At 37.9% G+C, this 26780-nt stretch overlaps 4 protein-coding genes and 1 long non-coding RNA gene across 7 annotated transcripts in view; 3 read left to right on the top strand and 2 right to left on the bottom strand.

Annotated features, from left to right (window-relative positions):
* LOC134818419 (kynurenine 3-monooxygenase-like) overlaps nucleotides 1-26780 on the top strand; it is a 927626-nt gene that overhangs the window by 176154 nt on the left and 724692 nt on the right. The window lies entirely within an intron of this gene.
* LOC134817910 (uncharacterized) overlaps nucleotides 1-26780 on the bottom strand; it is a gene marked incomplete in the record, with an annotated part of 51085 nt that overhangs the window by 14459 nt on the left and 9846 nt on the right.
* LOC134817913 (uncharacterized) lies at nucleotides 1858-6621 on the top strand. 3 transcript variants are annotated; one of them, XR_010160582.1, is made up of 7 exons: nucleotides 1858-2287; nucleotides 2519-2577; nucleotides 2921-3045; nucleotides 3996-4079; nucleotides 4203-4291; nucleotides 5203-5353; nucleotides 6096-6621. It is a non-coding gene; the product is annotated as an uncharacterized LOC134817913 (long non-coding RNA). The 3 variants fall into 3 exon arrangements; XR_010160581.1 differs by having other exon boundaries at nucleotides 1858-2577; XR_010160583.1 differs by lacking the exon at nucleotides 2519-2577.
* Nucleotides 12353-14566, top strand: LOC134817912 (androgen-dependent TFPI-regulating protein-like). Its single transcript, XM_063827283.1, has 4 exons — nucleotides 12353-12512; nucleotides 12940-13016; nucleotides 13412-13556; nucleotides 13972-14566. The coding sequence occupies exons 1-4, from the start codon at nucleotides 12363-12365 to the stop codon at nucleotides 14275-14277; spliced, it is 678 nt and encodes a 225-aa protein (XP_063683353.1). The 5' UTR covers nucleotides 12353-12362; the 3' UTR covers nucleotides 14278-14566.
* Nucleotides 18893-20839, bottom strand: LOC134817911 (uncharacterized). Its single transcript, XM_063827281.1, has 2 exons — nucleotides 20003-20839; nucleotides 18893-19664 (listed from the first exon to the last, which is right to left on the bottom strand). The coding sequence occupies exons 1-2, from the start codon at nucleotides 20831-20833 to the stop codon at nucleotides 19167-19169; spliced, it is 1329 nt and encodes a 442-aa protein (XP_063683351.1). The 5' UTR covers nucleotides 20834-20839; the 3' UTR covers nucleotides 18893-19166.

The raw sequence follows: 26780 nt of genomic DNA on the forward strand, positions 1-26780 counted from the left end.
GACCACATCCCCTTCAAAGACTCCCTCCAAGGCAAGGTTCTTCAGAAATGCAAATTGATGCTACAACTTCAATAGTCGAATTGCCAAGATTGCAGCTAAAAAAGAATAAACGAAGTAGCCACCGAAATATTCAAGATAATTCTGTTTAGCGATACAATTCCACATTTTCATTGTTCCATGTTAAAATTAAAATGACATGGTATTGTTACATTGCTATGTTAAACAAGGAACTGAAACTACTAGGTTTCGTACAGACTCAATTCTGCACCCATGTCAATATGTTCATTATATGCAAGCCTCTTGATTTATATCATATTATTGTTTATTTATTATTTTTGTGCAGTAGTGTTGCAAGAGAATAAAACCAACTTATTATGTACTAAATGGAATCAAGAATATTATTGACTATATTTGATAACGATGAATTGTAAATTTCGATCAATTTATATTTTCGGTCTCCAATTATTGAACTGCGGAAGCTGGTTGCCTCAACAATGTTGACTATGCATGGTATGACTGAATTGTAAACACGTGATAACTGAACGAAAAATAAATGATGAACATGATTCAAAAACTGTAAACCACCAAATGAATTATCGCTTAAATTTAAATAAGTATTTAAACAAAAACCATCATGTGCCGTTAAGCAGCAGGGCGCGGCTCATCTGGGCCACAGCAAATCGGCGAAAATGGGTTCGAAAAAGCCACTATTGGCACTCGAGTCCTTGATCTTTCCGATGGTTCACTGGGGCTTTTGAGCTGCCGTCCTTCAGCTTCTGTAAACTGAAATGACTACCAATCCAAGTTGAGGCAATCAGCCGACGCGCGGCTTTCATGGTTATATATGATATGTTTAATCTGTAATAAAGATCAAAATTCAAATTTGTTTCTCTAAAATTTGTTTTTCTTTTCAAGTGAAACAGTGAAACAAATTTAAAATTTATGAGTTAAAATCACCCGTTAAGTTTATGAGTTGATTGACAATGTCAACCGGTCTTCCAGATTGTTGCTCTGCGAATTAAAAGAGCAACGATCTCGTCAGGCTGAGATCTCTTACTTCGATGCGCGGCGAAGTAAGAATGATAATTTGCGCGGCGCGTCAAAGCGGCGAAGTCTTCCAATGCAAGTTTATGAGTTTTTATATTTCATTTGCATTGTTCGTGGATCAAGTTACTTAGCGCGCGTACGTGCATACGTTACTATTCTTTAGGGCGCAATTAGATGTTGACCGTTCTATGTACATGCTTATACGTTTTTGTTTCACCTAACCATGTGCTTTCGCGCCACTTCGGGCGCGCTTGTTTCACAAGTCAAGAAAAGCACCTATCCACGAACCCCGATGGGAAGGTTCGTGCGCGCGTGCGCAGTGCTGACAACAGCGTATATATGTACCGCAGGTACACTGCCGCGCGCAGTGTTGTGACCCCTCTTCGTCGTATTTTACACATATTTGGACGTTGGCAATTTATTCAATTGATAATTTTAAAGTTTTAACATTTTTTATATTAAATTCTTTTTTAATATAGTTCTAAAACGATTAAGCATGCTTTCTGTGAAAATTTAATGTACTTTCGTAAAATAATTTTGATGTGGCAGCGATTTGAAAAAGAAATTAGTTAAAAATGATACAAAAAAATTGGACATTTTTTGATATTAAAACATGTATAACTTGGGCTGTGTTGACAGTAGAAAAATAATTTAACCCTTGTCCGAAAGGTTTACAAAAGTTTTACGCGCCGCGCATAATTGCCGCGCAATTTCGCGTGTCAAATCCGTCTAAGAGTGAACATAATTGATGAAGGAGCACTTTGAGTTTTACACCTCGTGCGTTCACTGTTCGCGCCTTAATTGCGCCCAGTTCACTGTTGCCTCGCGTTATTCCATCATCCATATTTCTGCTCTTAGTTGCTTTATAATGTGTCAGCAGTAATCAGCCCTGCTGTATTATATATTGTGCTTGATTGTTGATACCTAATTAATTAACTGTTTACGATGGCAGTTATGGTGGATGATGATTAATCACTCTACAATCGCCTGTCACGTGACTTCTTCAACCCGTTCTGTAGATGGCCCTAAACAACTATTCGAAACCCGGAAACCATAACCCTCTAATCAGATCCCAACCCTAACGGCCTAACCCTAACCAAATCCTTTACAAAAGCATACACTGAAACACTATAGAGAAATTAGGCTAACTTCCTTATACGGTCATATCAGGTGATCGAGACAGTTTTTCGCCAATATCTCGTTAGGGGAGAATTTTAACCTTATGTCATGGGGGTAATAGGTAAGTGCTTAGTAACCTCTTTGCTTTTATTCGAGCCTTTTATTAAATCGAAGTTACAGTTCACGAGGTTGATCCTTTGGGAGATATTAAATCCTGTTTTACTATTATTTATAAATTCTAACGTTTAACTTTAATAATAATAAGTAAGTTTGGACGCAGACTAGAAACGAGTTTAATCGACTAAGTTTTTGATTTTGTGTACCTTTTTATCATACAACTTTTTAATTTCAGCAAACTTTAGTTAAAGAGTAAATCAAAGTTAGCAATCATTGAACTCAATAGTTAAAAAGGTGACTGTAAAAATAGAACTAAGATTTCGATACTTTTAAATGAACTTCTAGTTCTAATGATATAATTTTAAATTATTAGATGTTTAAATTTTCCTGATAGCTGGATCATAGTCATGTAGAAATTAGGTTAAACATTGTCATGCAGAAATTAGGTTGAAATAATTTTGTCCATAGAAAACACAGTCACGCCTTACATTATTACAAGCTTTAAAGGGCTCGTGAGTCGTGTTAGTGTTACTATTACTTTTGAGCTTGAAAGCAGACAAAACTTTGTTTATTTGCTTGTTTATTATTTTGTTTGTTATTAGAGAAAGAAGACAATATTACCTCTCGATTATTTCAGGAGAAGCTAAAAGCGCTGAAAGACCAAGAAAGAAGCATCTCCCTGTTGAATCAGCACGCTGAAGAAGTACAGCGACTAGGACTGGTGAACAAGCTGATAAACTCAGACAGCAGCAAAAACTTCAAGTGAGCTTCGTGACGTCATTGACATAACCGTCGTTGTGACGTCATTTTCGATGTTGATCGAATGAATTTATTTGTATTCTAGAGATTCTATTATAGCATTTGACAAGTAACAACTTTGGCTATGTTTACTGTGCTGTAATGCACTGAACGACCGGGATTCCCGGCGCCGGGGGAGGTGTTTATTCCCGGCCCCGGCCAATTTTGAGTTTTTGGCCGGGATCGGAATTATAGATTAAAAATTCACATAAGAACATAAAAACTACTGTCTTATTTGACCCACAATTCATACTTACATTTACAACTTATCTTATATTGGTAAGGGATCAATTAGCCGAAGTTAAAATGGAAAGTGCCAGTTTTAATTTAAAGTCTGAAGCACTGAGCGTGAAAAGTGATATTAAAATGGACTCTAATTCTAAAAGTGCCTGTGTCTTCATACTATGGTGTTCCGCCTCACTTCTATACTACTATAATCGAGCAGGACTTGACAAGCCCACTAAAACAAGTTGTGTAAAAAATACCACCAGTTCACGGCCCAACCACATTGTTTATTTGTACACCCAGTGAATTATTCCTTATATGGCGCGGAACATTCCTGGCCTAACGTGTGTGACGTGTTTCTCCGCACTATCAGTTGACTACCATTCATGTAGTTGACTGCCACTGTACTCGCATTTATGTGTTACTTGTTTTTACGTGTTTGATTTAAATTGCTCGTGATTAGACACACGTTCGGTGAAAGGGGAGGGGATAGTTTTCACTTTTCAGACAAGGGAAGGGGCAAGGAAACGTGTGATTACTTGATTATTGATTTTTCACGTTTTAAGTTAATCTCGACACGTGTTCAGTAATTATGTGTTTTATAAATACCCTTATACTGTTTACACTTTTTAAATCCCTTTAAAGCCAACAATATAATCCACGAAACAGACTCCTGGCACTAATTTCAGGATCTAAAATAGGCCCGGGCTTTTTTAAAAGTTACTGACATCACGCTGGTCCTCACTTTTTGGAGTCTACTCCCTCATTTCCAGGTTAGTGCACTATTAGTGGGGAGGAGGTGTATTAACTTTATCAGTCACGTAACCTCATGACACTCCCCATCACGGGTAACTTGTAATGGTAACGTTGTCATGGTAACAGAAATGTGTTTTCAGGCTGAACAGGAAGCTGTACAACAACCGGCCTGACAAGTTACCGGTCTGACAAGTTACAAGTGGTGGACCTACATCATCTAGATGTACAGGTTCGTTCATTTACTGATTGATAGCTATTTTAATGAACTTATTTGTTTAGATTTATGACGTGTTTCTCAATTGACAATTTTATACCCTCGAGATAATACAAAATTCTATGAAGGATACATTTTTAATGTTCAATTACATAAATGACAAACTTAAGTTGACTAAATCGCTGCCTGTATTTGGATTATTTAAAAAAATCAATTTGGTGTGACCACAGTACCATAAGTCGCACTTAGCATAAAACCTGTGAGCGAATCACCATACTTGAAGAGTGTGTGCCAGCTCATGTCCGTCTTCATAACCTCTTCCCTCCACTGTCCCCATCTTGACTGCATCTCAAGAGAGCCGCATTGAACTTCCCTTTCATGCTCGAGGTTTCTTTTAACTCTCTGAAGGACCTCAGCTTGTTGTTCCCGGGCGTTCATCTTCTTCCACGGTTTCTTCCATTCTCCAAAACCAATCCTTGCCCTGCTGTACGACCATTCCTCTCACCGCTTCACAGACTAAGTCCCTCTCAGCACAATCTAGTTCCTTGTCTGGTCTCCAAACTCTCCCTGACCTGACTTGCGGTTGAATCGCCCTTATCATGTCATCAAAAAACTGCTGGTAGGACTGATGGAGTCGACATTTCTCCAGCTTCCAAGTCGTGCTAGCCCTTAAATGGGTCATAACTTGGCCAAATTGTGTAATCAACTTGAAATTTTGGGAATCACTTAAATTATTATACCAAATGTGTCTGTCAACTTTGGAGTTCCTAGTATAAAGTGTTGTCATTTTATGGCGACAATAATTAAAACTAAAAGGAGAGAGTGACGTGCCACACCCTCTGAAATCAATGAAATTTGGCGAAACTTTCAGAAATACTAAGTTTGACCCGCATGTGAAGGTCGCTAAACTAAATGTAATATTTCAGGTACAAATTCTACTAGTACGATTCGATGCAGTGGAAGAGGTTGAAGTTGACGTTTAAGCAGTCACCCTGCCGAACAAGAAATCAGTCAGGCAAAGAGGCTAGGTTGACTAGAAACTCAATCACTATATCCGTGAAACTTGCTGGAAGCTATGTGAGTTATTTTACCTCCTTATTTCAAATGACCTCCAAACCAATTACATTGAACTTTGAAGAGGTGAAGAAACCAAAAATATTAACTGAATTAAATGCGACTATAAAACCGAAATAGTAATACACTGCTGACTACAAAGAAACATCTTACATGGGGCCAGGCTCATATAAGTGTTCATATGTTAGTGTTCATAGCCGTTGAAAATATGGCGGAATGACAGGCTGAATGTGGCCCAGTAGAAGAAAAAAACATTATAATTCTTTCCGACCATAATAGAAATACAATTAAACTAGAATGAAACAAAGAGTATTAAATTTTTAAATTAGTCGAGTCAACTAAATTTCACAGAGAAGCTGGACATTTATACGACAATTTAAACGCAATGTGTATGCGCCGTGATCAATGGTCACGGCGCATAACCATTGCGCCGTGACCGTTGATCACGGCGCATAACCCGTAAGATGCTGCGCACATTTTTGATTTTAAAATGGCGGGAACACATTTCAACTGCCATTGTTATACGATACATTGAAGTGCATAGTGGAGTGTGTGGTCTGATAGTAGACAGAGGATTTATTTGAAACATTCCCGGTGCCTTCAACTGTTCTTTGCACTGACTATTTGATTGCTTAAACGAATAGGCGAGCCTTCAAAAATATTAGTTTCAATGTTTTCATAGTTTTATGATGCAAATATGATTTTTCCATTTACTTAACTGATAATACCCCCAATATCTTTTCAGGTGTGGAGGTCGGACCGAAACTGTAATCAGACACTAAACATTAACGAGGACCAATTATTTTACTCCTTTAATGATGAATAAAGATCGCTGATTGCTTTTACTGATATATAGTGTTAAAATGAAAGAGAAACTGTTGAGACGAAAGAGAAAAACGCACTCATTTATTTATAGTTTTATGTCTTAACAATGTTATTCGAAAGCTAATTTTAAAAGCTGGCTCTGAATCCTTGCTAAATGATTTGGGAAGGTGTAAGGGCTAAATATGCCTGTAGACATCATTTTCAGTGGGTTTTATGAAGTTTATGATTAGGGTATATTTTGGGACTGAAATAAGCGCAAGACCTTCGACGTTTCTATTCCTACTGTTTTTTTAATTTAGCAAATATACAAAAAAAAATTATACTGTCGTAAAGATAAAATGTTTAGTTATCGGATAGATACTTTAAAATTAAGTATTAAAATAACCGAGCTAAGATATTCAATGTTAAACTCAAAAATGTTCACGCGTTTATGAAGAAATATTTAATTCTGCGCGTAGTTTTTTTGGTCACAACTATGGCAAATTTTTACCAATTTTGTTCATAATTTCAAAATGTTATTTAGTAGACAAATTACTTTCGGACTAAATCCTTATTGTTTATTCAAATCTAAAAGAAACAACATTTATTTGACTTCAAAATTGTTCAATCTGAATATGAGCTAATTACGACGAAGGGAGGTCACAACACTGCGCGCAGGAGTGAGGTAGTCTTGGCACTTCTCCCTTCAGTATGCAGTAACCACTTTTCAGGTTTCTATAGTGCATAGTGACAGTGTATAGGGGTTAATTAGGTATAAACTACAGTACAGCTGTACTTACACCTTCATTCACAAGCATGCAAGCTCACCTGGTCCAATGAGCGGGAAACATAGGACAAGGTCTTGTGACGTAATAGTCACGTGACCCCATGGCTCATAATCACGTGACCTCAGACCCAATCAATGATCAATTAGGTTCGGGCATGGTCAGCCCCCTGTCACCCGATCTTGAGGTGACGTACGACACCTCGTTTACGCAATAAATGTCTAAAAGGCTACACACGTCGCATATGATTATGAGGACAAAAGCGCAGGTAATTTTGAGTAATTGAGTAACCTTGGCCTTTGGGATTGTAAAAATAAACTGGCTGTACCATGACCAATGTTTTTTTGCTAATATCTAAAAAGACCTATAGCTATAATTACATAATAGTATAAGCATGAAAAGTATTTCTTAACGAGTTATATTATGAGCAAATAACCATTTTTGTCAAACGCGCACACGTACCGTGACATGAGGCTTGTAAAACAACAGTTGAGCTGCACTGTTTATGTTTTAGGATTCAAGTTGTAGCGTGATGCACTACTGGGTCGCGCCGCGCATCAAATAATTCTTCTCGCAACCACTTCGGTAGATCAGCGAAATGCACCACTGTGCCTCACCGAGCTGCAAAGGATTGACATCGTGAATCAAGGATTCAAGTTAGTTTGGTTTTAATAAGTAATTGTGAAAATAATATAAAGATTTGAAGTACAAATTTGTGCACCTTTAATTGACGATGTCAATTCATCTCAGCTCGGCGCGGCACAGTAACGCATTGTGCTACAAGTGCACCTTAACTGTTAATTTTGTAATTATATTTACCATTAAAATAAAAATCAGCATTGATAAATGTAGCATGTACATGACATTTCTTTAGGACTTTTCTGTATTCTTTGTAGATAAGGTAGCGACTACGTTTTAGTAGTAGTCGTTTTAGTATAGTGAGCATTCAGGGCACTGGCAAATCCCGCCCTTGTTATCAGTTTCCCCGAGTTTACATTTTCTATTTCTTATCTCAACCCAATTTTCGTAAAGTTTATGCTGATTATTAATTGAGCAAATGAGACCGGGAGTTATCCAAGGGTTAACCTTAACAGTTCTCTTAGAGGTTTTCGGGGTTTCTAGTTTAAACGATTTTTCGATGCAGTTTTTGTAAGTGTCATGGAATTCAGTAAAGTTATCGATTATTTTAGTTTTAAGCTCATCTTCAAGATCCACTAGGAAGCCGTTAACATTTGATTGACAGAAATCGTAGTACTGTTTAATAGAAGTTTTTCCAGAGTTGACTTCAACATTCCAGTTAAATATGTTAAAAATAGGCGAGTGGTGAGTTATTCGTTCTTTTAGGGTGCCTGAAGTAATAACATTCTCAATATCGTTGGTAATTATGTTGTCTATGCAAGATGCTTTACAGCCTGGTTTTTCGTGAGTAGCAATAGATATTAACGGACAAAATCCTTTACTGAACAATATTTCTTCATATTTTTGTACATTTTTGTTATCTTTATCATGAAGATCGATATTAAAGTCTCCAGCTAGATAACTAAACTTCGGCATGTGATCAAGAAGGTTATTACAATTCAAGGATTAAGCTTTTATATAAAATAAATAAAATAGCAGTTTAAAACTTTTTTGCAAATCCATTATTTTATTTAATACACGTTACTTATATACCAAGGGACCTAACCAAGCTTTTTTGTTGGAACAATAATTTTTAAAGTTAATGAAATATTTTCTAACTGCTAGGCTATTATATTATTCAAAATTTAGCTCTTAAGGTCGGTTTTTGCCATTTTTTTGGAGGATAAAGTCAAGTAAGATAAAATTTATGACATCACATCATCACACATGTCTACAAAATATCATCGCACTATGTGCTAATTCTTTTAAGCTTTGAATCTTTCCCGGAAAGCAGGTTGGCCATGGTCAAGCTGGATTGCTTCTTGTTTTAAAAAGTTTTAACAAAATATAATGTGTGCTCATATAGAGAGAAGTGATAGACATTTCAGACTATTAATTTGTCAGTAAAATGTTTCACATACAAATAGTTGATGGCGAATGATGATGCGGTCTATAATGCAGTTGAATAGTTTTATTATTTAATGCAAAATTATGTTATATGTACGTACGTTTTGGAGAGCAGGTGTGCTCAGGACAACTGCATCAAGTGCGTTCTCCTGCAGCTCACAGCTCAGCATTGAGTTATCGTTTGTCGAAATGTAGCCTGGAGCAGGTGGTGTGTCGGGGTACTGTTCTATAAATCTGCCTAGACCAACTTTGAAACCGTATAGCATTGTGATACCTCGGAGCTCCAATGGGAGCACGCTGAAAAGCTGAGCTGCTACATCCATGTTTGTCTATTATTTAGTTCATCACAGCTACATATTGATTATTTATATACTACAGCTCTTTGCTGCACCCTCAAATATTTTTTTGGAATAAGAAAAACAAAATGTTTATTTACCACAAAACATTCAATACATATTATGTTATATTCATAAATAAATTCAAATAAAGCACCCCCTCAGCTCTGATGGCACCCCCTGCCTCCACCCCACCCCTGCATGGTGTGGTTAGCGGGGCCCTTTATTACACCACTAACAGTGGTGTTTGACATCACGCCAAGGGTCGACTGAGAGATGTAATATGCCTGGCATTTTGGCTAGAATCAAAAGGGGTTCAAAGTAACTGAGTAACCCTCTCTTATAGATGTTGATCAGTTAAGGAAACAGTCTCTATTACCATTTTTTCCTGTTACAGCATAGTGGGATAGACCCAAAACTACAGGAGGCCACTCAAGCTTAACCATGAACATTAATTAAACAAAACACAACTGGAACTCCATGTTCTTGAGTTTTTTGGGAGCATCGTTGCTCTAAAAACTGTATTTTGAAAGTGTCAATAAAACAAGGCATAGACTCCTATCAGAAACATTAACTACAAAATCAGGCTGAGTTTGAATTGAAAGAAAATAGTATTGTGGTTACAGATGCATGATTTGATCGCTTCAGCACTCTACTGTGTACTGCCTCTTTATTTTGTCATTTGATTTTTTAGATCTAACTAGTTGAACAAGTTGAAGACATATCAAAGCTGGGTGTCAGTGTGCTGTGAAAGCTGCTCTGGAGTGGTGTCGATAACGGGTGACTTGCTATACGATGGTGCGACCGTTGAACTACAGGTGGAAATGTGATAAACACTGTACTCGGGTGATCAATGTCGTAGTATCGCACTCAGTTTAAAACAGAGCGAGGTGTTTTTAACGGGTTTTAGGACTTGTTAAGGGTGTAACAGGCAAGTTTGGACCATGAAGGAAAAAAATCAACTCCAAACACTAGTATGATGAATGAAAGCCTTTTAGTCTACCCTATTGCCTTGAGAAAACAAGGTGATTTGTGAGTTAAATGATCATGGTGAAGCGGAAGATTCTAACAAGTCGAAACGTCCATGGGGGACACCGCATAGTTGCTCATGTGAGAAGGTTGGAGGGCAGTCAGTGGCATATGTGGGGATTATAAAGCGACCTGTACTAATGTATCAGCAAAACGGACAATACCTCTACACTACCGTGCGAGGTATGTCTGAATGCTGTGCAGGGGACATACGTTCTCTAAGATTGGACTTCAAAAATGGCTTATTTAATAATAACCGGTTGATTTCGATATGAGGACGTGTCTTGACCACATGATACGCCACAAAGGGTTGTTATCTAATGGAATCGCTTGCCGGATGGCATCAACAGTGCATCGGCTATATTCCAAGTCATGTATTTGGATGGACACTCTGTGGGGTGTGCCTATGACGTTGCTGCAGAATGACGATATATTTGTTTCTGGTCGACGAAATGAGTGTGACCATATGATCAAACGCTCAATAATGTCAGATGTAGGTTGGAGCAGCGAGGTTTTAAAATGTAATAAAAATCCGGAAAAAAAATAAACTTTCTTTCATGCTAAAAAGAAGTTGTCTTTCTGGGGTTCTTGTGGTGTTGCTGAAGGGATCAAACCAGTGAAAAAAGCAAGGGTCGTGAGTATTGCTGATGGCTCCGAACTAGGATTGTGGACGAAAATGATTAGTTTTTTTGGGGGCTGTGAATTATTACATGCGATATTTGCCCAACTTGTCGTCTGTATTGCTCCAATTGAAAGGTCTGTGAAGCTCAAGTAGTAAAGTGGGTGTGGACAAAATACCGAAAGAAAGCTTTAAAATATTGTATAATTCTGCTGGATTCTAACGTGTATTGACCTTTTAAATACCAAGCTTATCTTTAACATGGACACTGACTGCTTCAATCGGTGGCATTGGCGCTGTGTTGTCTTCAAATTATGCTGAATGGGGGATGAGCGCCCCATTGAGTTCATCTCCGGACCTGTCACCGGCCGTGAGGAATTACGCTCAAGTGACAAAGAGGCAATGGCCATAGTGTGGGCCACTAAAGCGCTACATATTTACTTGTATATGAGACGCTGTTTACTTGGTGGACAGATCATCGTGCGCTGGGTCGTATATTTGGCGATAAGCCAATTCAGAGTTGACTGCCGGTAGGTTAACTAGGGGGCTTTATTTCCTTATGAATTACAGTTTGACTTTCATCCCCCGTATCATACCCCTTTTCTTTGATCGTAATTCCAAGTTATGCTAGCGCTGATTTGTTTTACACAGGCTGACTTAATCAGGTTAACAAACCCTGTGAGGGGAGAGACGAGTTTGTTGATATGTTCGACTGGACTTTGAGCGAGACTTTTCTCAATCCGTGGGTTAGGGTGACGCCTCAAAGCATCCCCAAACCTGAGCTGTAGATTAACTTCTTCTTGAAAACTAACCCAAAATAGTTTGAAAATTAAAGAAGCAATAATGATCGTATTTTTGAATGGCTTCATGATATTCAATCTTGCAGAAGTTATGGTCTAAAAGAATTGCTCACTTGTATGGATCATAGAGCCTTACTACAACAATTTTGAAAACTTCCTTTTCCCCTACATTCAGTTTTTTCCTATGTGAAATATCGGAATTTGGATTTTATGTGAACTTTATTGATTTAAAGTCAACATTCGTAGACTCATACACCAAATACTGATAACAGAAAAATTTTAAATGTAATATCTCTTTTATTTATTAAATGTTGTGTAATCTGTACAAACCATTATATATAATAGACATTTTATTACACTATTAAAAACCGTCTTATTATTTATGCAATGAAGCTATGCATATATATGATTGAGGATCTGGAATTATTGCCATTTGCATTTGTGATTCCTCCTGAATATGAATGACAGGAATGGCAAAAAACATCGTGTCACGATGTGTACTTCATTGTCATTTCTGCTAAAGCAGGAACCCTAAAATTCTGAAGATCTCCTCGCATTTATTTCATGAAAACTTCCAAATCTTACTGACTCCCTCAAATATTTTAGCAGACAGTTATGGATCGCTCGTCTGTGTTTCACGTAATAGCAGCAGTTTATCATTTCTATGCCCTTATATACCCCTACTACCACGGACTCAACATGAACCACGCTAAGGGATTCGGAGGCAGACTAAAGTTTCTTACTATATGGGGCCACCTTCTGCAGGTGTGTGTTTTTTATCTTTGGTTAACTCGATTAAAAAAAAGATAAAATTGCAGAATGCAGCTCAAAGAGCACCCTACAATTTACGGAATCGATTACAATTTCTGTTGACGTCACAGGAGGTGACCGGGACATGATTTCAGGCCTGACCGGGACCGGGACCGGGATACAAAATGTGACTTGACCGGGACCGGGACCGGGATAGCTCAAAATTGAGATTATCAATTTACCGGGACCGGGATGAAAAATGTGACTTGACCGGGACCTGGACCGGGATAGCTCAAAATTGCCAATCCCGGTACCGGGATTCCCGGTACACAATTTGTATCTTACACAATACAGAACATACTTGAATTTTTGAGTCTCGTTACCTAAATCATTCATTTCGTCCTTTATTTATTATTATCAACAGTCAACACTATAATTTCAGGTTGGGTACTACATATTTGCTGCTCTGGTTGACGTATATAATCAGTGCCGTGGTTCTCCTTGTTCTAAACTGAAACAGTGAGTCTTAAATTTCACTCTAATTAAATATTGTATCACGTATCGATTACATTGTTAAGAAGGGCTTGGTTATTGTCGGTTTACAATACCTTTGACATCTATAACGTTACTTACTTTAGGTTACTTTCGTTTCTTATTTATTCGAAATACACATGCAAGTATTTTTTGTATATATTTTTGAAAGGAATGCTTAAATCAACCCCCTTAAGCAGTAGTACATACATATTACATTACACTGGATCGAGCTTACACAGTGTAATTTCTTCCAGTCTGCGCCGCGCGCCTATATAAACGTATGCGGCGCAGGAGGAAATTACACTGTGTAAGCTCCAGTGTAATTAATATGTATGTACTACGGCTTTAGGCCTTAGTATAATATGTAATTATCGTTTCAGGGCCAGAGATTGGTGGTTTTCAACTCTCGTGTTCCCGATAACATTCCTTGTATTCATACTTTTCTGGGGATTGTTTGCTTATGACAGAGAACTAGTAATGCCTAAAAGACTGGACGCTGAGATAGATCCACTATTCAACCACATGGTAAGAAATTGTAACGGTCTTTTACCTAAGGGTCTACTTCTTTAGGGTAATGGAACACGCGAAAAAATATTCGTATTAATAAGCGCGCATCGCCCTCGTTACGGTCGCGCGCGGGCGCGGGGCGGGGCGATCGATCATATCGATCGATTGACGGACGGACGGACGGACTCGACTGACCGGATCAATCGACTGCAGACTTGCCCCTCCTGGAGTGTTATAAATAACCGGCGATTCCTCATTCCTGTTCTGTTACTCCAATAGGTTCAGACTTCTTGCCATACACATCTCATTCTTTATGAAGCAATTACCAGCTTTTATAGAATTTAGAACCATTTTCAACTTTGGCCTGTTAACACTATGAATTATTAGTTATTTATAACTGCTGCCTAGTCGCTGACTTCCAATATCCGTTCAGGTACACACCTTCATTATTTTCTGGGCACTAACGGAACCTCTGGTAACCGAAATCACCATCCCCAAGAAACGCCAAGGACTTCTCGCCATAGCCTTCTTCGGAGTTTCCTATACAGTCTGGTCTTACATAATTTTCCTGAACATAGGAAAATGGGTCTATCCTATACTCAATATACTGTCTGATGTACAGCGGGTCTTGTTTATTCTTGTCGCTTATGTCCTGATAGTCTGTTTGTTCTTTTCTACAAGGGCATATCAGAAAAAATTTGGAAGAGCTCATGTGGTCGCGGCTAAGAAAACTCATTAAATTTGCATTTGTTTAGTGGGGGAGGATCGTCGTTGTAATTTTTATTAGGTCTAATATTCACCAATGAAATTTAATGAAGGGGACCTTAAATTGTTAGCTATTAATTAGACAAATTAAGTTTCTAAAATCATTTTGTTGTATTGAATTCTTTTCAGCTTTCCGTCAGACATTATTTTTCGAACTAAAGTTATTGACAACTTCTGAAGTTTTTGTTTAGATTGTGATTTTTGTCTTATTTTTATTGTTTTTGGTTTCCTATTAAATCTATTTCTTGTTTTGTCGGTATGCGTTACATTTTGACTTAGTTACATCTAGATTTAATAACATCTGTATTCTGTATTGTTTTTTATCATTGACACTGAATATTAGTCTTTAATGAAAATTCATAAAAAAAGTGTTTTCTGGGCGTATGAAAGGTAAAACTTGATTCAGTCACCAGGCGTTTTATTTTGGTCGTTAAAATGATCATATTATTAAATTGATTTAGCCTGATAAAACACTGTTTAATGGGTATCCAAGTACAGGAGTACCACAGGCAAATATTTGTTTGTGAAACTGGCGCATTTTAAAAGTTTTAAAGAAAACAATCTTGAATACCAAGTGAAAAGCTGTTATTTATGATTGAAAACTTGCTAATGTACAAACTCCAATATATCGATACCATTAAAAGTAAATTAGGAAACAAATCTATGAAGTGTTTAAGTTAAACTTAAAGGTCTTCGTGTCAGTACTCATGTTCTAGATTAAAATAGATTTAATTAAACCTGCAGAATAGAAATTGATCTGAGAATCTGCGGAGTGTTGAGCGATATCTGTCAAAATGTTTCTTTTCTTCTAAAACTGAAAATGGGGCAAAAAGATTGTTCAATTGCAAATTGGCGCAGGTTATATCTAAAACTGAAAATGGGGCAAAAAGATTGTTCAATTGAAAATTGGCGCAGGTTATATCTCCACCGGAAGCATATTCCTTCGAAAAGTGGCATGCAGCGTATGTCAACACATTCCCAAATTGACGCATTAATTTAACTTCACGAATCGAGATAAAATCTATTGCAATGTATTCAGAATTAATATAAACAGGATTAAATACTTTTAAAGAGATAAAAACAGGCTCAAAGCGCTACTGACGTATTTCTCCGTGAAAAGCACAATAACGTGAATAGCTTTTGTCGAGGTGCCTCGAAAGTGATCTTAAACGATACCCGTAGCCCGTTCAATTTTGGTCGTAAAACGCCAACTTAGTGCAGAATCAAGCAATTGTTAATGTTATAGATATATTTCATACGTATCAAATTAGATGTGCTTTCGGTGGAGATATCTGATATAACCTGCGCCGCCTTTTCAATTTTCTTCAGGATTTTGACTTCAAGTACCTCAATTTGGTTTCATACCAATGACCATCATCAATTAACTGACTAATTGGCTTTTGGGCAAAGAATTCATCCAATCAGTTAAATTTGTGTTCAGAAATATTCATATTTGAAAATGGGGCAGGATTTGGAAAATACAAATTTTCGTTTTCAGTTTTATACTTTCTGCGGTGAGCTTCCTCTTGCTACACGTTGTATACCTCTCGTGCACGCGAAGCGTGCACGCCGGCCGGACTGCGATCAAAAGGGGTTGCAGCGTGTGTCAAGCTTCCTCCGACCGAAATCAAACTTTCAGCACCTCAATCGCGTGTCATATGCCATCTATTATAATCCTGGAAATTTCTTGACATACGTTGCATGCCACTTTTCGCGCGCGAAGCGCGCGCCGCCGAAGGCGGAAAATATATATCTCTGATATATATCTCATATATATCTCTGATATTTGCGATACGTAACATGTATCAAGAAATTTCATCTTCAAAAACTGAAAATGGGACAGAATTTGGGACAATATGATTTTGCAATTTTCTTCGAGATTTTGACTTCCGGACCGGAAGTTCCGGTACCTCAATTTGGTTTGATCATACCATCGCATCATCAATTAACTGACTAATTGGTTTTTGGGCAAAAAATTCATCCAATCTGTCAAATTTGTGTTCAGACATTTTCATATTTGAAAATGGGACAGGATTTGGAAAGCACAAATTTTTTTACCTGAGGACCCCAGGCTATTATATTATGTTCATTAACATATAGAATTTGGCGGAATGACAGGCTGAGCGCGGCCCAGTAAAAATTTTTGTTTTGTTAAACGTTCTGCTGTGAGCTTCCTCCGATCGAAATCAAACTTCCAGCACCTCAATCGTGAATCGTGTCATATGCCATCTATTATAGTTGACTGACTAATTGGTTACAAGTGAGAAATTAAGTCAAAACTTTAATTTATTTTGATTGTGATGTTACTCATCAACTCACCTTTCTAGATCCCGTCCTTCTGTCAGATCCAACGACGACGCTACAGATCCAACACGTGTAAACTGTAAACTGTTGTATCACGTTGCGACCCCCACGGTCGTTTCACTATGTGACGACGCTACAGTGACGCTATGTGACGACGCTACAGTGACGACGCTATGTGACGACGCTACAGGGGGAGCCGCGCACTTCGTGCGCGGCGGGTCATACAACGTATGACAAGTAAACTGTAAACTGTAGTGACTGGAGTGTTACTAACACTGTTACACTTTTAGCTAAGATATGTTACCACCCTCGAACTGCGACAGACTAATATTAAGTATATACTTGATTTTTATCAGTTTATTTAGTGTACCTGACATGAACATGTTATTAGGTCTGTCCGACCGACCTAATAGGTCCAACGGACCTAATTACATGTTCATGACATAAAGCAATAACTCACAGAGAATATGTAGTTTAGACTTACCTTTTAAATAAAGTTAGTCTTATTCAAAAATATTGATATTTGACCAATTTATGGGCCAAAATCTATCAAATTTGGTACATATGCCCAGATATGGGCATGTTGGTTTTGGCTCATAACTCAGTTATTTTTAGTCTAATCTGGATGAAAATTCAAAAAGTTCAGGAGACCACTAGCTACATATCACTAGCTGCATGTTATGACCCGTCGGACCTATTAGGTCGGACGGACCTAATTACATGTTCATGTCCGTAACTGTTTGGATTTAAATAAGTATTTTTAGACTTCAGAGTTCAGTGTCAGCTTGCATAGCCCAGGTTGTCAAATAAAATTAATATCTGTTAACATGAGGGTGGGTTACTAATCCCACAGTGCAAGATCTATTGGCGAAAAGTCATGAAATGATGAATCGTTTCAATTAAATCGGCCCGTTGCTACCTCTTTCTTAAACTTATCGATTCTAGAGCAGATGTCTTCTAGCTTTTGGGAAGTTGATTGTTTATCAAAGCTTCGTCCAATCAACATCTTCATAGGTGTGCAATGTTGGTTCAATCTATAGTAGAGGCTCTTACGGGCAAAAAGACGTGTTTTCTGCTACGAGTTTAGAGACCTAACCGCTAATTGGACACAATAGTATGATGTCTAAGGATCGATAATATGTTAAGAAGTATAAATTTGGCCTTATTAGTCACGTGCTATACCAATGCGCGTTTTAAACTTTGACAGTCTATTACTCTAAGGCAAATAAAGTAATTATATCCATATTTTGTCAGCAATAAGATCACATTATTTTCTATTTAGTGTGAAAATATGAGCTAGAACGGACATAATCTCGCTGAGTTATAGCTGTTTGAAATTTATGATGAACGCGCGGGTGCCAATTGATAACAACTAAATGCTTTTGCGCGTAGTGCGCGTCGAAAATTTGGCAAAAACGCTTGCGGAGTGACAATATTCAAACTTCGATTAAGTATATGAAGTGGGTACTTCTCGGAAAGGAAAAATTTAGGCAAACACGATGTGACTATTTTTGGGTTGATTTAATACAACTGCAAAAAATTATTCAAACTTAAAGCAAAAAAGTCAAAATTTTTACCACTTTTTTGTATTTTTACCTCAGAACAAATAGAGGGATTTGTTTTATTTTTATACAATCTTGTGCGGCTGTCTTTTAGCTATCTTTATGCAAGTTTTGCCGACATGCCAACAAAATTAACTTGCTCAAAATATCAAAAAACATGGTTTTTTGGCCTATTTTTGGCCCAAAAATCGGTTTTTTGCGATTTTACCCCAGAACAATCAGTCCAATCATCTTGAAACCACTTTCAATCGATTCTACGGTCAAAAATACGTCTAGTAAGGTGTATCTGGGGTCCCTAACGTATCGAGCAGACAATGCCCGTAAGAGCCTCTACTACTAGGTAACTGTTAGTAATAGTACAGCATGCACTATGCAGATTGCAGCACGACTGTGAACTGTCTAGCTACAGCCTAAATATACACACAGCATAGTTAAGTTAGCCAGTCTCTGACTAGCGCACGCACGTCATGCACGACCGACCGGCCGTGCGCGCGTGAGTCATTCTGTAATGCGCACTAAAATTCAAATAGTAAGTGAGACCATGCGCGTTACAGACTTCTAAACATAAACACCGACTACGGAAACTGCTAACCGGAATCACGTCATCGCCGAAGCTGTAAGCAGCCTTATTATCATGACATGAATTACTGTCTGGTTACTTAATAAGGAATCTTTGCGAGATCACATTTTGACGCATAGAGCTAAGATATTTACAACGGCTGCAATCAGGAAGACTTCGTTTGATTAGGTGCCAGGAATCCTGGGCCGACTTTCCGGGAAAAACTCAGACACGCCTTCTATTCATAATTTATAACTGTATACCAGTATTAGAAGCTTCATACACAGTATCAAACGTTAAACTTAGGTTAATCTTTAGGAACTTTCACAAGTCTATCATGAAAGTCTATCGGAATAACGATATTTGAATAATATATAAGCAAAGGATAAAACTAATGAGTAAGATTATAATTTTTTATTGTATTTTATCGTTCCATGTCTATTTATCGATCATAATGATGTCAAACTTTCCCTCTGCCATGCTCAGCGAAGGGCCCAAGTTATTCTTCATCTTCTCATTTTCAATCCTTCTTCGCCACGACATCAACTTCTCCAGAGAAAACTTAGCACATGTTTTACAAACATGCTCAGCTTCTTTCTTGTGAATGTTGGCAATGTGGCACACTAACTGTTGTGAAGAGTGAAACTTCTCGTCGCACGCCACCCCATTTAGATCAGTGGTATTGCACGACACGAGACGTTGTTGCCTTGATGGCTTTGGCTCTGTATCAACTGGGCGTGGTCGTTTTGGAGCCTTGGCAGCTGCAGACGAGACAGATTTTCTTTTTGTTCGAGGTTTGGTTGTATTTGGTGGTGTTACTTGAAGGGGTGAGTGTATAGGGATGGGAGAGAATGGTGGCATAGAAAATGGTGGGGTGTACTGTGCGGTGGGTCGGACTATTCCCTGCGTTGCGTCCAGTGGTCGTGGTGAAATGAACTGAAATAAGTGGGTGATTTTATAAACGTCATTCATCATAGATACAGGTCCTTAGCTTTAGATGCGCTAGATACTATATATTTTAACCATTTATAAGAATTATAAGTACTCGATCGTTGCTCGGTCGTGTAATGAGCTTTTATGATTATGGTGGTGATTTAACGAGTAAACCTTAAAGGGCACACGTTTGATTTAGACATTATGCCATTTCGATCATGGGATCATAATCAAGGTATGTACTATGTAATTAAACACTTCGGGGTAATAACGAAGTTAAATTATATCAAATCTGACAGCTGTTTAAAGTCATCCATGGAAATTCTACAAAAATGTCTCACCTGATTTGGATGAAAGTGGTTCATGTACAAGTAGTAAGGATTGATAAAAGGATACGGGGACGAAGGACCAAAAATGTTCTTCAAATACTCCAAACTATCTGACCTTGCAGAGGAACCCTCAGAATCGGACTGGTTACCTGGCAAACTGTCAAAGTTAAGACGCGGTACACACGAGCCCCTGGGATCCTCAAACACCAGCCGTGGCTCAGGCTTGTGAACACTCTCAGTTTCACATTCTGACTCCGCAGAATCCTCGGCTCGAGACTCGTTAAGGTTATACGAGTCAGAATCTGGCTGCTTGCAGTCCCTGGTTTGTGGACCGAATTTGTGGATGCAATCAGAGCTGCTGCACTGCTCGGGGGTGTGGGGAACTGCACGTGATATCCCCGGGAACAGAGGAGAGGTGGGGGCGCGGTGTGGGGCGGCGATGCTTACTTTCTCAATGTGCCGCTCTACTTCATCTCGTTCTTTATCAACTGGTGATTGAGGTTCCTCCTCTTTGATGGTAACCATTTGGTGGTTTCCACCACGTCCAGTATAACTCTGCTCCTCTGCACTCCGCTCCTCTTCAGAGTGAGTGGTCTTGGGCGATGCTTTAGCGGCGGGTTGAGGTGTGGGGTGTGGTAATTTTTGAAGATGTGGCAGGATAGAATAATTGGTTGATCCAGAGTGAATGTTAACTGGATCAACTTTGCTCGCAGAACTGACATTTTTCCCTCCCTCGAATATCTCTCCCAGTTGAGTTATGATATCATTTGATCTCTCCTCAGCTGAACTCAAATTGTCTTGATTCAGCTTGACTCGTAGCGCGATGTGGCTAGGTGCCGACATCCTGCAAGAACTTGAAGGTCAATGTTCTTATTTGTTCTAATTGTTACTTTTAAGTAATAGATATATAATAAACAATCCATCTCGTGAAGGAATATAAACGAAAAATTTCAGACATCAGGGCCAGGGTCTTTGTGATTGAGAACTGAGTAGATTGTTTTTATATACAGGTATAAGTAATGGTGCTTTAGATAATAAAAACAGAGCACTTAACGACAATATGTATATCTGGAAATGCAGAGCTCGAAAAAGTTGAAAGCGTGCCAAGATTCTGACATGGGCGTAGAAAGAGTGGGAGCTAGAGCGGGAGATAGAATGTGCTAGACTGTACAAGTATGCTCTATTTGCACTGTAAACGATATTACATAGCATTATTTAGAATATAATAAGCCACAAACTACTTAGAAGTACTAATTTATTACTCCACAAAGCTAGAGATTGTTTGTGAGCATTATATTTCCTAAATTTAGTCTACTCGCCAAGTCTTGCAACTTTCTAAACTATCATTCACTCACACTCAGTATACCTTATGAAACATGTCATATGAGTTGAGTCTGTGACATGTAATGATCTCAATATTGTGCAACATATTACGTAATGTTACACGACAGTGCGGTATTGGGTTTCAGGGAGGCCACACCACAGATATAAGGGTACAGCGGGGGTATCACAACATTTTCTCTGGCGAATACCGTGTTTAAAATGAAACTGGTGCTATGGGGTCGAAATGTTACAGGAATTTGTGATCAAATTTAGCAGGGATTATAAAGAGGCAAGAAGGAGGATGTGAACAGTTTAAAAATAGAATTAGGGTGAGGTGGACAGGGCAGCGTGCTGCAGATTCTTAATGATGTCATCATACCGCTTATAATGACGACAGGTCAGCGTGCTGCAGATTCTTAATGATGTCATCATACCGCTTATAATGACGACTTACGAAGTTATATAAGTTCTAGTACTGTAATAGTATTCATTATCATGTAGGTATTCAGGGTGGCTCAGGGTTAAAGCGTTATAAGTGATTCCTACTAAATCTACAGGTCTATTTTATACACCAGCACTGTACTTACTACAACTACGTTGTTACGTTAATTCTGGACCACCCTGTACACTTCATGGTATGTACTCTGAACTGTGTACTTTAAATTGTCTGTTATTATGTAATTATGTAATTAATTATGTAATTATGATTTCAGGATTCAAGGAAACACGCTTGATAGATGGGCAGTTTAAAAAGAAGATGTTTTTTATTAAAAACATTACAAGATAACATAGAAGATGACCTAGCTTCATATCAATTCGTCTTATCGCGAACTGAACATTGAAAATCATGACGCCAAAATCAAAGTTTAATTACATAGTAAATTATATATTTTACTTATATATTAAGAAATGTAACTAGTTTAAACTACAACTGTAGGAACCAGACTAAATGCAAGTTTATGTTGCGTTCATAACAATATATCACAAAATATAAATTTACCATGTTTACAGTATACACCTACCAATTGAAATCATTCTGAAACTCGAATGCATCTGAAACTCTCTATTTACAAATATCATTAGGCATGTAAGAAGAGTGACGATCAAAATGCCTAACATTTAACAATTTCAGCAAAAATGCTGATGAAAAATTACGTATAATATAATTTTATTGATATGCAATTAAAATATTATTAGATTATGATCAGACTATAGATATCTTAATTGATATCTTCATGGAGATATTTAACATTACAATTTTATTAGTTTTAGATTGACAAATACAATAATTATAAGTTAAAATAACAATAACAAATACAATGATAATAAGTTAAAATAACAATAACATGATTTCTAAGGTCCACAAGATACCTTTAAGCTAACTAGTAACTAAGCTAATCAACTAATTCTACTACGCTATCTAAGCTAGCTAGAGTGGTATTTCTTAGAAGTGTGCCACTTCAAAATATGTGAGAACAACAACTTGCTGCTCCTAAACTTCTTAGAACAAGTATTACACGTCATCTCCTTGCTCTCCATGTCCTGTACACGGCGCGGTGTGGTCGATCTGGAGGTCTTCGTGCGTCCGATCTGATACTTAGGACGAGGACTGATAATGACAACTTCAGCGCCTCTCGGTGTGAACATTTTGCGTACTGCGCCTAATCTCTTGCAGGACGACAGCGTCCCCACATTAATCTCATCGTTTAACTCAGACTGTTCCTTGTGGCGGTTAAAAGGCTGGCAGCCCTCAAAACATGAAGTGTCAGCTACAACATAACCAGAGAAGTTTCCTTTCCCCAGATCTCTCTCGTTGCAGGTTTTTATCTCTCTGTACACCGACACGTTTATCTGCTGGCTCTTAACTTCCTGGTTCTGGTAGTGATCATCTATTGTGTCCAGCAAACACAGTTTCTGTTGTTTAGCAAGACGCGTGTTAGAAGATGGCCTAGTTTCTTCCTCTTCATCTGTGATTAAATCTAAGTAGGATCCTTGGAATCGTCCTGTTTTCGTCCTCTTATACGCCTTTTTAAACTTAAAAACACCATTATTTTGATTAGATTTGATTTTAATGGCCAGTGATTCAGGGAGTGAGGGAATTGCTGGAGCGTTTACAGGAATAGGAGCCAAGAACTGAGATCCGTCCAGCTTCTGCCGCGGCGGCTGGGTGGTCTGCTTGGTGGTCTGCTGGGTGGTCTCGTTGTACACAGATTGTAAGATGTGATTGCGAATCTGTGGTAATTTCTGATCTTTAGAATTGCTGAATATCTCCTGTGTAAGCTCCGAGAGGAGGTCTCCTTTACTGCAGATAGGTTTTGTAGTGCACCTGTGTGCTGTGGAGAAGTGTGGAAGAGTGTTGTTTGTAGTAAAGGTCAGTTTATTAGCACTGGAAGCAGATGGTATTGTTGCTAGAGTCTGGGGTGTCACTAAGTGAGTGGAGTAACTCATTTGAGACTCAGTCATATTATCAGGAGGGAAACTTCCACCGAGATGGTTGGCTGGTAGAGAGAAGATATTATCTTCAATTCCTGTTAGATACGTTTCAGTGAGCTGAGGTACTTGGACTCCAGCCACAGCTGCGGCAGCATTGGTCTGAGAAATGGGGTAATGGTTGGCGTATTCGTTGTCGACAGAAACTCCAGAGTAACTGTAAATAGGACTAAAACATGGTCTCGGCTCATCTGTACACCAACTGAAGGGTTTAGATCCAAATGTTTCATCTTGGGAGAGCCTAGAGGCAGTTCTGTCAGTAAACACGGGGTTATTACTGCCCTGGTTGAGAGTTTCGTCAGTAAAGTTTGATGTTTCAGTGCAGAGATTTTGAAATTGGTCAAAGCAGTGTGATTGATTGTCTTTGAAGATGTGACATGACGATGAACCGATGATGTCAAGAGTATTGGCGTGATTTGAGGTAAATATGTCATGATCTTGGAATGGTGGAAAATTCATTTGACTCTGAAAGAAATTAGTGTGAAATGTTACTTACGTCACAACCGCCCAAAGTTAATACTAAAAATGCTTTTAATTTATAATGCGAAATTGAGTAATGGTAGTTTTGTTGTCACGCTCATAATTCTCAGTGTCAAAGTAATTTCTAATTTCCATTTTACCGTATTCGTTTATAAATCGAAAAAGAAAAAAATACGCATAGTTTCAAAAAACTCTGTTGGTATTATATAAATTGAAATCTGATGAAATAAGCTTGTAACAACAACATCATCATCATCTGTAACAGTCACAGATGATGATAGCTTGTAAAACATAATACGATAAAGTCAACATATTTGGTATAATTATTGAAACATGACACTGTGGAACCGGACCTGGATTTGATAACCTTTCCACAACTGCACAGTACTTATAAGGGTGGGTACTACTTCATTTCTAAAGAATCTTCAAATGTTTCTCATTTCTATAATATCACAACTCAACTGAACAAAGATCATGAATTCCAGGAGAAAATTATTTATGAACACGACAAAGTCACCCCCTGATACTCAAACATATTTACAAGTTACAACCGTCACTGTCTAATAATAACCATGGCAGATCAAAGGTCTTCAACTCATCAGTTGATGTAAATTGAAGACACCTATAAACTCATTAATAAATAACTAACAATACCACATTTCACCTGTCATCGTCACTTTCGTCTTTATACAAGTCTTTAAAAGTTTGCAACTGTTTCCTAACCTTATCCCCATAATCAGGAAAAGACTCAGGATCTGCTTGCTCGTGGGAAATACCCGCCGCTATCCCCGCCACAGCCCCGACTATCGCATACTTGTTGAAAAAAGTGTTGCAGAGGTAGCCCAACGCGAATCCTTTTATAAAACCTCCCCCCATGTCGAAGAGGGATTTCTTTCGTTCAGGCTGAGGCATTGCTAAATTCCTGTTGGTTTTAGAAGTGGTTCACTCGAATATTATACTTCTATTTAAAATGATATTAATTGTTTTAAAATAAATTAATAAATTCATTGTTTCAATTCATCGATCGCTGATTTTATGTACTCAATTTGTCACTTGCCAATAGATCTATCAGGTGATTAAAACATTTGTAAACAAGTCAAGCAGTTTAAACTAATTTTCATTTCATCGCTCAATTTTCAACACTTTTTCACTAGTAAAAAGTACACATGGATAAGATCACGATAAAAATTAAATGTAATCAAAATTTTAAAAGTTGCGTCATAGGGTGTAGTGAATTACATGATTGGTCAATTGTAAATGATGCAAGTTATTTATGACTCTTAGTAAGAATGATTTTATATCAGTGCATATGAATACAATAAAAACAATCTTCTCAACGGTAGAATTGCAATTGTGTTCAAAATAGCATTGCGCTATATCGAGTAATGTAAAATGTAATATTATCTACGCAATGATACCAACATATCATCGAAATAATATGGTCATGTACTCAAAATATCTGAAATTGTTTGTGAATGAATTTCTGACTTTGCAGTTCGTTCACCATTGAATGGTGTGGTTGGTATGCTGATTATTGGCATCTAACGTGTGACTGTGAGTCACGTGATATTAGTACAATGTTGGAGTCACGTGATAGTGGTACAATGTTGGAGTCACGTCAGATGACATATTGTGGTCATTATTTTAAGGTGCTTGGTTTGTGAGAGCAGTTTATTGATGTTAATATTACTATATTACTGAATAAATACCATATCACACAAAATATCTGAATGCTATGTTACACAATAATTATTCATTATAAACTCAAAACAATTAGATAACCGTGTAATTAATAATACTCAGCTTCACTCTTAATCTCACATCAAGGTAATACACGTTACCCACCATACATAATCTTACCTTCCATTCGAAAAGTAAATAACATGAAAAGTAAGAAAATACTGATAACAGTAGCCTGCCTCTAAAATATAGAATTCAGTTGTGTGCACTTTATGTCCCGGTGACATGATGGAGCCATTAGCAGCAAAATTGCCGATCTGTGAAGCACACCTATAAATAGATCATAAAAGTCTCTCTCTCCACATTTCCACGAAATATAGCCTTTAGAAACCACTCGACGACAAGCCCGCCGCTCCATTAAGATGAGAACAATATATTTTAGAAGAAGTGAAGTCATTCGATCTTAGCGGTAAAAACTCTCGCGAGACAGGGCCCATTCACGTCATAGTGGGCAGCATTCATAGTGTTGTGTTACATGGCATTTAGCGCTCACAGTCACCCAATGGCAGCTGCAGGGAATTCAAAGAAATGCATTTATATTGTTGCGAGACGCGAGAATTGCACTGCAGTGCTCTCTCTCTCTCTCTCTCTCCCTCTCTCTAGCTCCCTCCCTCCCTCATCCAAACGCTGCGCCCTTCCTTTGATAACACAAATCTCGCCATATTTATATTATTCGAACTTTGTTGTTATTCTTGGACCGAGAGGGGAGAGAAAGAGAGAGAATAACAGCAAAGCTCGTATAATATTTAAATAGAGT

This window comes from Bolinopsis microptera, chromosome 7 (genome assembly GCF_026151205.1).
Source record: "Bolinopsis microptera isolate Bmic1 chromosome 7, MBARI_Bmic_1.0, whole genome shotgun sequence".
Lineage (NCBI taxonomy): Eukaryota > Metazoa > Ctenophora > Tentaculata > Lobata > Bolinopsidae > Bolinopsis > Bolinopsis microptera.

What these genes read in the sequence shown, in the direction of transcription:
- LOC134817912 (XM_063827283.1), top strand. Translation starts at nt 12,363, where the DNA reads ATGGATCGCTCGTCTGTGTTTCACGTAATAGCAGCAGTTTATCATTTC. An exon ending in CCTTGTTCTAAACTGAAACA is followed by an intron (nt 13,017 to 13,411) that starts GTGAGTCTTAAA and finishes TTATCGTTTCAG; the next exon opens with GGCCAGAGATTGGTGGTTTT. An exon ending in ATCCACTATTCAACCACATG is followed by an intron (nt 13,557 to 13,971) that starts GTAAGAAATTGT and finishes ATATCCGTTCAG; the next exon opens with GTACACACCTTCATTATTTT.
- LOC134817911 (XM_063827281.1), bottom strand. Translation starts at nt 20,833, where the DNA reads ATGTCGGCACCTAGCCACATCGCGCTACGAGTCAAGCTGAATCAAGAC. An exon ending in ACCACTTTCATCCAAATCAG is followed by an intron (nt 19,665 to 20,002) that starts GTGAGACATTTT and finishes CACTTATTTCAG; the next exon opens with TTCATTTCACCACGACCACT.